Source organism: Triticum aestivum, chromosome 1A, assembly GCF_018294505.1.
Source record: "Triticum aestivum cultivar Chinese Spring chromosome 1A, IWGSC CS RefSeq v2.1, whole genome shotgun sequence".
In the NCBI taxonomy this organism is placed as follows: domain Eukaryota; kingdom Viridiplantae; phylum Streptophyta; class Magnoliopsida; order Poales; family Poaceae; genus Triticum; species Triticum aestivum.
The window spans coordinates 445,473,158-445,484,831 of record NC_057794.1 but is presented as its reverse complement, the minus strand read 5'-3'; the positions used below and the strand labels follow the sequence as shown (position 1 = coordinate 445,484,831).

Genomic DNA, 11,674 nt, shown 5'->3' with positions numbered 1-11,674 from the left:
ACCCACGTCCCTATCCCTCTCCCACGCACGACCACTTGGACAGGAGGGCGGTGTTGTGCAGTTACCATTTTTGCCCAAATCCATCGCCGCTCCAAATCGAAGTCGGGGCGGAACCACCGGAGTTGGGAGGTGCAGGCAGAGGGGACCAGAATCACCCCTTTCGGTTCAGACATGGTGGGAGATCGAATCGGTGGCGCACGGCGATTGCGACGACTCCGCCATCGCTTCCTCTTTCTCCTCCTACACCTGCTCGCGGCCTTCTCCGCCATCGCGACCACCGCTGCCGAGGAGTTTCCCCGTGACGGGAGGGTGATAGGCCTAGACGACAGCAACTTCGCGGCGGCCCTCAGCTCCATCGATTTCTTCTTTGTTGACTTGTACGCGGTATGGTGCGGCCACTGGAAGCACCTCGCCCCCGCCCGGGGTACTGCTGCTACTCGACCTCCGCCGTTTTTGCTTGCTTAGGACGGCGCCTCGCCGCCACTTGCTGTGCTTTCACCTTGCGTCGGCCGTTCGTCGTTGACCAGTAGACCAACTCATTGTCCGCCATACCATACAGGTCATTCGGAAAGGAACTAACATTGCCCTTCATCTGCTTGTACTCTGCACACTTCAAACTCTGTTTCTTCTTAAATCTGAGTGAACTGAACGAGCATGGCGAATGTTGCCTGCTTGCAGGGTTCTACCTGTGCCGGTATGGGTACCTGAACGTGTCTGACCTGGAGGGCGTGGTGGCCGGATACGCCAAAGCCAAGACCCTCCTGGAGGCGATGTAGATGAACATCGACTACATGGACGGGTTCAAGGCCCTCAGCCTGAACCGCATGAACTTCACCGCCGCCGAGCTCCGGCCGTTCGTCGACCGGCTTCACTGGAACAGCCAGAAATACGTTGTCATCCTAGAACCAGGTACGTACACACGACACGAGTGAGTCGATCGATCAAATGTAGCAGCATGGTACACTGTATAAATGTGAAGAAACTACCAACGAGCAACTAGTACACTATATAAATGTGAAGCAACTAAATCAGCAACACCAGGCAACTAATGGGATAAACACTAGAACCAAAGTATCCCCCTTTTTTCCTGTGGTATATATGCACCAAACAATAAACAAGTTTCTTTTTCTTTTTCATCTTATGTTCAATAGGTGAAATCAGATGAAACATGGACAGAGGTAAAGCAACAATTTGAAAGCGGTGCAGGGCGCAGCCTCACGCTTATTTTGCGTACAAAACTTGCCTGGAATTAGTATGAATTTTGCCTAAATTTCTTTTTGCCTCAACAATATTTTTTTGCCTAAATTTCATGCTAAATTGTGCATTGGTTGGTTGTCAAGTTGTCTAAAACTATTAGAGTAAACATATTGATTGAAGTTACAACACAATCTGCATCTTCATACCTTTGTAGGCAATTTATAGAAATAGCCGTGCAACTTAGAATCATATGTACATGTGACGATCATTTTTTGCTGAGAATTCAGAGTGATTGTTTTCGTGTGGAAGTACTCAGCAATACTAAAAGGTTCACCATTTTTTGTGATCGACTCTATGTACCCTATTTTCTAGTCATATATTGAATCAGATGGTGATCTGTTGAGATACGGGAGTGTTAATTTTTAGTGAAAAATAGTGTGTTGGAACCCTATAATGTTTCCACGTCACCTTTTTAATTTTCCCAAATTTAATTGCAGGTTGCTCACACCATCAATTAATCCAATTTTAATGTTTTTTTACTAGAGGTACGTATCGTACAAGAGGGGGCATTGGGTTGAAAGTCATTATAAGCAATTTTAGAGATGGTATTAGGCAACTTAACACTACCTCTTTTATCCAGGGCCCTCACCAACTTTAGAGCGGTGGGGCATCGGGTCGAGTCATCTATAGCATAGAGGAGGTAAATCGACAATTTGTGTGGCTGTGGGGTTTCATGGTTGGTGTGGTGGGCAGTGACGCCAAGGGTGGCGGCACATGTGTGAGGAAGAAGCATTTTTATTGGGATAGGTTGGGTACCTCAGGCAAACAACCCATGGAAATATGGGTGAGAACCACTACTTGCGAGAGACACATGCGTGAATTGTCAGAGTTGTGGATAGGTGTTGCATGAGACGGGGACAAGTGGTAAGTTGCTTGGGGTTGACAACTTCACACCACCTCTGTCCTATAGGGAAAAAAGATAAATTGTGTGGGGTGGTAAACTTTAAAACATTTTCAAAGAAACCTTTCTGCTATGGAAGGCAACTTTAGTGGCCCATCAAAGCAACATTCTTTGTCTAATTTGTGCTAGAAAATTTGTCTAACATTTTTCTCACTTTGCCTACCGTGGCGAGTAAGCAGTCTACCAGTGGATGCTCAATTGCCCACTATTGTCGCTAAGAGTTGCCCATTATCGATACTCAGTTGTCTTTCATTGCTAATTTTTAGCATTGTGTCTGACAAGTTGCTTTGACATTGCCTAGTTGCCTACGAATAACTCTCGCTTGCATGCCATTGTAATTAGTTGCCTACCAAGAGCATTGAGTTGATAAGTAGTCACGATAAGCAACCTGGAACAAGGTGCTTCATGTAGCACCAAAGTTGATAGGTAGTTATGGTAGGCAACTTAAAGATGATGCTTGGCAATTGTGTATTCATCATAGCCAACTCAAAAGGACATTGGGATGATAGATGACCATGATACACTATATAATCTGATAAATAGTCATGATAAGCAACCTGGAACAAGGTGCTTCGTGTAGCACCAAAGTTGATAAGTAGTTATGGTAGGCAACTTAAAGATGATGCTAGGCAATTGTGTATTCATCATAGCCAACTCAAAATGACATTGGGATGATAGATGACCATGATACACTATATAATCTGATAGGTAGTCATGATAAGCAACCTGGAATAAGGTGCTTCATGTAGCACCAAAGTTGATAGGTAGTTATGGTAGCAACTTAGAGATGATGCTAGGCAATTGTGTATTCATCACAACCAACACAAAAGGACATTGGGATGATAGATGGCCATGATGCACTACATAATCGAAAGTTGCTTACTATAGTACAAAAGGTGCCTCTTCGAGGCACCAAAGTTGCATGAGAAAAAAAGTTCGTTGAACGCAACTTCATAGGTGACACTAGGCAACTTGATGGTCATGACAACAAAGTTTCTATGAGCATTGAGTTGATAGGTAGTAATGATAGGCAACCTAAGTGAAAATTGCTTAATGTAGTACAAAAGTTGCCTCTTCATGGCACCAAAATTGCTTAAGAACAAAAGTTCTTCAAAAGCAACTTCATAGGTGACGCTTGGAAACTTGACGGTCATGATAGCCAAATTTATAATAGTATTGAGTTGATAGGTAGTCATGATAGACAACCTAAGTGAAAGTTGCTTACTTTAGTACATAATTTGCCTCTTCGTGGCACGGAAGTTGCTCGAGAACAAAAAAAGCTCATCAAAAGCAACTTAATATGTGATGATAGGCAATTTTATGGTCATGATATCCAACTTTTATAAGAGTATTGAGTTGACATGTAGTCATGATAGGTAACTGGCAACTAGGTGATTCATGTAGCACCAAAGTTGATAGGTGTCCTGGTAGGCAACTTATAGGTAAGTTTAGGCAATTTGTTAGTCATTATAGCCAACTCAAAATAACATTTGGGATGATGAGTGATCAAGATGAATAGCCTAACTAAAAGTTGATTACTATAGCACAAAAGTTGCCTCTATGTGGACCAAAGTTGCCTGAAAAAAAGTTCATCGAAACATACTCATATGCACCTGCATCACCTGATAGGTAACTTCAGGTACCGCCAACTTGATATGTGACCATGATACACAACCTAACCGAAAGTTGCCTTCCGTAGTATAAAAAGTTACCTCTCCGTGGCACCAAAGTTGCCAAAGAAAAAAGTTTGTCAAAAGCAACTTCATAGGTGAGGCTAGGCAACTTGACGGACATGATAGCCAACTTTATTACACCATTGAGTTGATAGGTAGCATGATCGACAACTTAACAACAAGGTTTTTCATGTAGCATCAAAGTTGATAGGTAGTCATGGTAGGCACCTTACATGTGATGCTAGGCAACTTGGTAATCATCGTAACCAACTCAAAAGACCATCGGGATGATAGTGACCATGATACACAAGCCTAGCCAGAAGTTGCCTACTGTAGTATAAAAAGTCGCCTCCCCGTGACACCAAAGTTGCCTAAGAAAAAAAAGTTCACTGAAAGTAACTTCGTAGGTGACGCTAGGCAACTTGACGGACATAGTAGCTAACTTTATAACATCTTTGAGATTCATATGTAGTCCTGATAGATAACCTGACAACACGGTTTTTTCATCTAGCATCAAAGTTGATAGGTATTCATGGTATGCAAGTTTGCAACTTACATGTGATCCTAGGCAACTTGGTAGTTGTCGTAGCCAACTCAAAAGAACATCAGGATAATACATGACCATGATACGCAGCCTAACCGAAAGTTGCCTACTATAGTATAAAAAGTTGCCTCTCCGTGGCACCAAAGTTGCTTAAGAAAAAAAAGTTCGTCGAAACATGCCCATATGGGATCTAGTTTCGAAGAGCTCGGCGTTGGAGACCTAAAGGTGAAAACGGATCTTAATTTCAATGCTTGATTCAAAAGTTATGACTTTTTGAAATTTTTAACACACAAAATAATTGCACATGGGACAATATCTTTTCTTTCTTTAAATTGATTTTACACCATATCAATTAGACAAAAGGTTACCTTTTTTTGGTTGTGTGCTCAGGAACGCCTAGGGAGCACACGTGTGCTCCCTAGACGCGTCCAAAAAAAATAGTCACACACGTATCGCTAACCTCTATGCCGCTTCTATGATCTAAACCGACACCTGCAGCTGCAAGTGCTGGCTGCTGATCCTGATCAGATCTCTCCATCGCGTCGCCATTGAGAAGGGCGGAAGGGAAGGGGCCGCCCGAGACATGCAGGATGCAAAAGCAGACACCGATCCACGGAAGCGTTGCCACCTTGCCGGTAGACCGGGCACACGGATGAGCGGCAACAACACGAGATCTTTCTACCTATACTCCGCTTGAGTCTCCGCCTATCGCCGCCAGGGCGAGTTTACTGCAGTTTCCAATCAGAAACCAGAAGAGGACTAAACGAGATCCACCACGGTTGCATAGGTGCACAATCAATCCTTACTCCTTTATTTCATCTCTTAATTTCTAATCTGTTCAAATCTATGCGGTTTGTGCCAGTAAAAACTACTCCCTTCGTCCGGAAATACTTGTCATCAAAATGAATAAAAGAAGATGTATCTAGATGTATTTTAGTTCTAGATACATTCCTTTTTGTCCATTTTGATGACAAGTATTTTTGGACGAAGAGAGTACTACAAGCAGTTGAAAGTAATTAGGAAAGACTTGATTATCCAAATGTGCCGTGTAGATATGAAGGTGATTAGGAGAAGAGAACAATGGAAAACATTTGCGAGGGCACTTGAGTCTAAGGGTATCTTCAGCCGTGCCTCAGGAAGGCCTCCTCAGGCGGTTTTTTTGCGCCGGCGTCGAAAAATCGGCCCAGTCGCGTCCCCAGGAGCCTGATTTTCGCCGGCTTGGGCCGAAAACAGCGCCGGCGGACCCAGGCCAAACGCGGCGCGCTGGGTGGCGCCCGGGGGCGCCGGGCGAACTGTTTTGGCGCGAAACAGCCGTGGGCCCGCTGCGTCAGCGACTCTACCCTCTTCTCGCCCCTTCGTCGTCCTCATCGCCTCGTTTCTCGCGGCGAATCAATGCCAAAACTGCCGCGCTGCCGCGCCGGTCAGCCTGCGCCATTGATGCCTCACGGGCGGCGCAGTGAAGACCGGATGACGCGCGCCCCTCGCCCTCCCTCGCCCGCCACGTGTACTCACGGCGGCTCGCGCACGGGCGGCGCCTCGGCCTATATAAGACGCGCCCCAGCGCACTCGGCGACTCGCACTCTCTCGCCGTCGTCGTTCCTCCCTCTCCTCTCTCTCGCCGTCTCCAGTTCATCATACCCATGGCCGAGCGCTTCCCAGGCGACGGCGCGGCGGCGAACGGCTTCGGCCGCCGCCATCTTCACGAGAACGAGGCTCGCCTCCTTTTCGAGGCCGAGTACCCGGTCCCGCCGGACATGCGGGTGCCCGGGGCGTGGAGGATCAGCGCCGCCGGCGTGTCGATGCCCCCGATACCCACCAGCGCGGTGCGGCGTGCGGAGATCGCACGCATCCGCTCGTCCCTGCCGTGTGCGGCAAGGGAGGGGCCACGGTACGTCCCCGACAGCCCGCTCTGGGAGCCTTATTTCCGCCGCTGTCACGCCGAGCAGCTCGAGGCCACCAACGACGTCGAGCTCTCCGGCAGGCTCAACGCCGTCGGCCGGTGTCGGTGGTGGGGCGTGCCCGGGCGCACGTTGGAGGCCGTCCTCGAGTACATCGAGGGCGGCAACACGCCGCACCTCGAGTACCCCGCTCCCCGTCCTTCCCACGCCGCCGGGGAAGCTCCTGGACCCCGAGGCGCATGGAGACCAGGGGGGGTCCTCCTCCTCGTCCGGCGGCTCCCCCTGCCTGCACCTCCGCCCCGTCAAGCCGGAGCCCTAGGGCACGTCTGTCAGCGCGCGCACCCGCAGCTCCGGCGTCCGCATCGGCGACAACGCCTACCCCACCGGCCGGTTCGTCCTCGTCGAGCCCAAGCCGGAGCCCGGCCTCCCCACGGAGTATGAGGAGGTAGCCCGCGTGGCTTCTCCGACGAGGACGCCCTGCGGTGGGCGCGGGACGACTACCTCCGCAACGAGATGGTCCGGCAGCGTCGGGCCCTGGAGGAGATCGCCGCCCGCAAGCGTGGGCGCGAGGACGAGCACGGCGTTGTGGTCCTCGACAGCGACGACGATGACGCCCCCGGACCGTCCAACCCGCCGCGCCAACCGGGGAAGGGATGCAGCAGGGACGGCAGAGGCGTCGGCGGGGACGACGACGACGACGACGACGGTGACTACACGCAGTTCTACAGCCTCCTCGGCATGAGGCTGTAGAACCGCGTGGGCGGGCGGCGAGGGAAACGGCGGGGGTAGCCCGCGATAGTTTTTTCTTTTTTTTTTGTAAAATATGTTTAAATTTGATCGAACTCGAACGTGTTTGCGTTGTGTTTGCGTCGAATTTAAACATTTTAAAAACCCGTGGGGGGCCGCGACTGGGGGACATTACGCCCCCAGTGCGCGGTTTAGCGCCGGTGCTCCCCCGGGGGCGATTTTTTGCCCCTCCTGAGGGGCCAACGGCTGGAGATGCTCTAACAGTCCAAGCATTGAGACCCTCAATCAATCATTTGTCATTAACCAACATGCAGGGGATTAGGGGAAGCACGACACAATTTGTTCACGTACATGATGATGCACGCCGCCGTTTAGGCCTCTATGGTACGTTCAGTCTCATTATTAATTAACCTCGTCTAAAATCTCTAATTTTTGTTGTCTAACATGAATAACGGTATATTGATCGACATAAAAATTGGAGTTGGAATCAATTAGTTATAGCATGGTGTACCCAGTTTTCCTATATAACTAATTTCAGAACAAATTTGTCTTGTCAAAGTGGAAAATTTGTATTGTCTTCTTCTGTACCAAACATTATCGAAAACATGAGTTCAAGTTTAGCGTTGTTTCACACACTCTAAATGTTCAATTTTTAGCTCATTACTCTAGTAGAGCACTATTGTGGAACTCGCCCCCCCTATACCAAATTTTTGGCTCCGTCAGAAGGCCAAGTTTGGATACTCAAAACTCTCTGATTCTTGCTCTATCCTGTCCTCAATCAGGTACAACATTAACATACAGACCAACACACTCGTTCAGCGATCCGGAACAAGAGAATTTAGTGTTATGTCTGATAAAGCATGCAACAATTCCGGTTTCGGACTAGCTTACCCTTCTATATTTTCAACAGAACTGAAAGGCTGAAGTCTGAAGCACTTGATAAAATGCAAACTGAGAGGAACTCCATCAAACTTCAAGGGCAAAGATCATTGTTTCAGGAATAGGGGTGTCTCTCTAGAATAGACCTTGCCACAAATAGGGGGGTCCATGTCTCTCTAGGATAGACCTTACCATATGTAATATTCCTGGACGTGAACAGATCCGCATTTCTTAGACCAAATAGCAAGTTCATCCCACCCACATCTGTTGGTAAACATCAGCACTACATCTAGGGAGAGGAACTAGCAAGTGCAAGTTCTCTACTCTGGACAACACGACAGCATTATTTATTTGAAAGAACCTGAGACTTCAGATGAGTGATGTTTGTCATGCACAGAGTTATCGGAATAATCAATCTAAAAGCATGAACGGTTAAAAGAATTGGTTCAACATACTAGATCAACTGATCAAGAAACTCGGATAGCAACAAACCATCCTATGTTTCTACTCCCTCCATTTCTAAATATAAAGCTTTTTAGAGATTCAAATATGGACTACATACGGAGCAAAATAAGTGAATCTACACACTAAAATATGTCTATATAGTTCTCATTGAAATCTCTAAAAGGGCTTATATTTAGAAATGGAGGGGGCAGATTTTAATAGGCCGCAGGACGTAAAAATGACAGTTGTAAAACTGCAAATGTAGTTGATACCCAGTAACATGGGCTACCAATAGGGCAAAACTGTCCTCGGAAGTACTGTTAGAATCATGAATCATGAATCATGACTTGATCTTTAACATTGGCACTAGAAACATAAGCCTAATCTAGAATTATATCATTCTAGAAGACCAGCCTATTTGAATCCTTCAAATTTGATCTTACCCTGATATGCCTTAACAACATCTGGCACATCATCAGCATGCCTCAACACATACCTGGTCTCGAAATTCCTGGAACTGCCAAGCAATGCCTGAAGCAATTTGATATCTCTCCGAATCCTCCCCTCCCTCATCAACACACTCAGCACGGCACACCTCGGCAGGATGCACTTCTCCAAGCTATAACCTAGAACTACAGGCCGCGCAATTACATCACTTATTCCAAGCTTCAGCTCGTCCAGCAGGAACCGGACCTTCTTGTTTATGCTCTCATCGGCGAAAAGGAATATCGTGGGCTGCTTCTTGAAGGCCTGCAGCAACTCACCCTCTGACAGCCCGAAGCTCTGGTAAAATGCCATTTTCCGCAGCCATGAGTCCCTCTTAACACCGGACATCGCACGGAAGCAGTAGAGGAAGCGTGGGTCCAGGACGGACATGCCCATCGCCTTGAGTTCCTCAAAGATTTCGCTGATGCGATCCCGTGACGACAAGAGCACGCCCAACCGGATGACGAGCAGCTTCGAAATGTCGGCCTCTGCGAGGCCGCCGCGGCGGAGAGCTTCCACGGCGGGGCGCATGTTGTTGTCGAGGTCCACAGCGAGGCCGCGGGGGACGCGGTGAAAAGCGCGGCGGAGGTCGTCGTCGCTGCCGATGATCCCGCGGAGGAACTGGATGGCGGGGACGAGGTGCTTGTCGAGGCTGCGTGCGAGCAGCAAAGGCTCGGTGGCGAGCTTGTGGGTCTCGAAACCTAGGGAGGCGAAAAAGTCGAGCTTGGGGCGGAGGACCCGCTCGGGGTCAACGACGAGGAGAACCGGGGCGCTGCGCAACGTCCGGACGATGTCCGCGTCGGCGAAGCCATAGAGCTTGAGGATGGCGCGCACAGCGTCGGCCTTGTCGGTGGAGCGGATGCGGAGGTGTTGAGAGTTGGTGGCCGCGCCAGCGGCGGCGGGGGAGAGGCCGCACGAGATGAGGTAGGAAACGGTGTCGGGGCAGGGCTCCGAGCTCGGGACTTCGGCGACGGCGGGCGAGGAGTAGCAGTGGGCGAGAGGGATGGTGCCAGGGATGAACTCGAGGGGGTTTGTCCTGCCGCCACCGCCAGCGATTTGATGGATTCGGAGGGCGAGCCGCCGCCGGCAGATGGAGGCGAACATGATGGATGGGGCGGACTAGTGTGGGGGACAGGGGCGGCCTCCGGGGGACGAGTGACATTGTGTCACGATAAAATCACACAGCCACCACGTTGTGTCACGATAAACCACCATTTACGAGTGACATTTTGCATTGAACCAAAAATTTGACAGTGACAAAAACACCGGGTTCATTTTTTGAGCACGTTTTGACATGACTGATCCCTCGCAGTCGCAGGCCGACAACAGCGACGGGGATCGGACATACGTTGTTGGGCTTGTTCGTCCCGTAGCATTGTCCTACCGGGTCGTTCGCTAAGTAGCAGATCGCCGCTGGTTGTGGTGGCCGTTCACTACTTAAAGTGCCGCCCGTTCGGTTTCCCATGTCTCTAGAAAACCCTCGTCGTCGTCCTCCCACCGCATTCACGAGCCGCCACGTCGCACAGAAAACCACCTAGCCTCCAGCCTATCTCATATTGCCTCTCTCATCTCACCTCTCATTGCCATCATCGTCTCCTGCATGCTGGAGTCCATCTTCGGCGATGTTCGACAGTGGAACCGGTGGATCATGTATCGCCCTTTGAAATGCAGGTTTCCGGTAGATCCAGCGGATGCAGGCGTGGTGGTCAAGGTCGTCGTGCCAGACCGTGTCTACCCCGAGTACCAAGTCCCCATCCGTAATCCCCATGCTGATGTGCCTATCATTTCCATCGACGAGGAGGATAAGCCAGAGGTGCAGGTCATGGCTTGCCCTCGCGTCGCACGGGCTGTCGTCGAAGGAGTGAAGGAGAAGCTAATTGATGTTGAGCTTTTGGCCGACGTGGATGTCCAGGTGAAGATGGAGGGGGGGGGGAGGAGGCACAACCATTGGTGAAGAAGCGGAAGAAAGGGAATGAGGAGGAGGCATAGCCGGTGGTGAAGAAACATAAGAAGGGAAGAAGGAGGAGGCATAGTCGGCGGTGAAGAAGTGGAAGAAGAAAGAGAAGAAGAAGCCTCTACGCCGCTCTGCTCGCCTCATTGGTGCGACGCAGTTGCCTCGTTGTTCTACTCGCCTGACCATTGGTCACTGAAGATGATTTAGTCATCGAGACTAAACTTGTTTTAGTTGTGTTGCTGTCAAAACTAAGTTGGTTGCATTCTAATACTTTAGTAGCAGTGATAAGTTTGGACTATTTGTAGTTTTCCGCCGCTTGCTTTTGGAACTCATGTGCTATGGTAAGTAATTGTATATTTGGCAGCATGCCGTTTGTCAATTTGAATTTGCTAGTTTCTATACTTGGCAGCATCTCGTTTCTATTTCTCGGTACTTTTGTTTGTCAGCTATTTGAAGTTGAGACATGATTGCTTGTATCTGCATTGGTATTTCCTCGAAGAGGAGAGGGTGATGCAGCACATCAACGGTAAGTATTTCGCTCGGTTATGAAACCAAGGTTATCAATCCAGTAGGAGAACTAAGCAATACTATGTAAACGGATCCTGCATACAAACAACAAATACTTGCAACCCAACGCGTAAGAGGGGTTGTCAATCTCTCCCCGATAAAAAGATAGATAAAATTGTATGAGATTGGATAAATAGATCTTGCAGAAACACAAAATAAAATAAATAAATAAATAAAAAGTGCAGCAAGGTACTTTTGGGGTTTTTGGAATAATAGATTTGAAAACAATATGATAGAAAATATACCCGGGCCCGTAGATTTCACTAGTTGCTTCTCTCAAGAAAATAACATACGGTGGGTAAACAAATTACTATTGGGCAATTG

General features: G+C 48.7%; 1 protein-coding gene across 1 annotated transcript; it reads right to left on the bottom strand.

Annotated features, from left to right (window-relative positions):
- Nucleotides 1–8,576: 8,576 nt before the first annotated feature.
- LOC123055106 (transcription termination factor MTERF5, chloroplastic) lies at nucleotides 8,577–9,984 on the bottom strand. Its single transcript, XM_044479037.1, has one exon. The coding sequence runs from the start codon at nucleotides 9,931–9,933 to the stop codon at nucleotides 8,758–8,760; it is 1,176 nt and encodes a 391-aa protein (XP_044334972.1). The 5' UTR covers nucleotides 9,934–9,984; the 3' UTR covers nucleotides 8,577–8,757.
- Nucleotides 9,985–11,674: the final 1,690 nt, after the last annotated feature.

What these genes read in the sequence shown, in the direction of transcription:
- LOC123055106 (XM_044479037.1), bottom strand. Translation starts at nt 9,933, where the DNA reads ATGTTCGCCTCCATCTGCCGGCGGCGGCTCGCCCTCCGAATCCATCAA.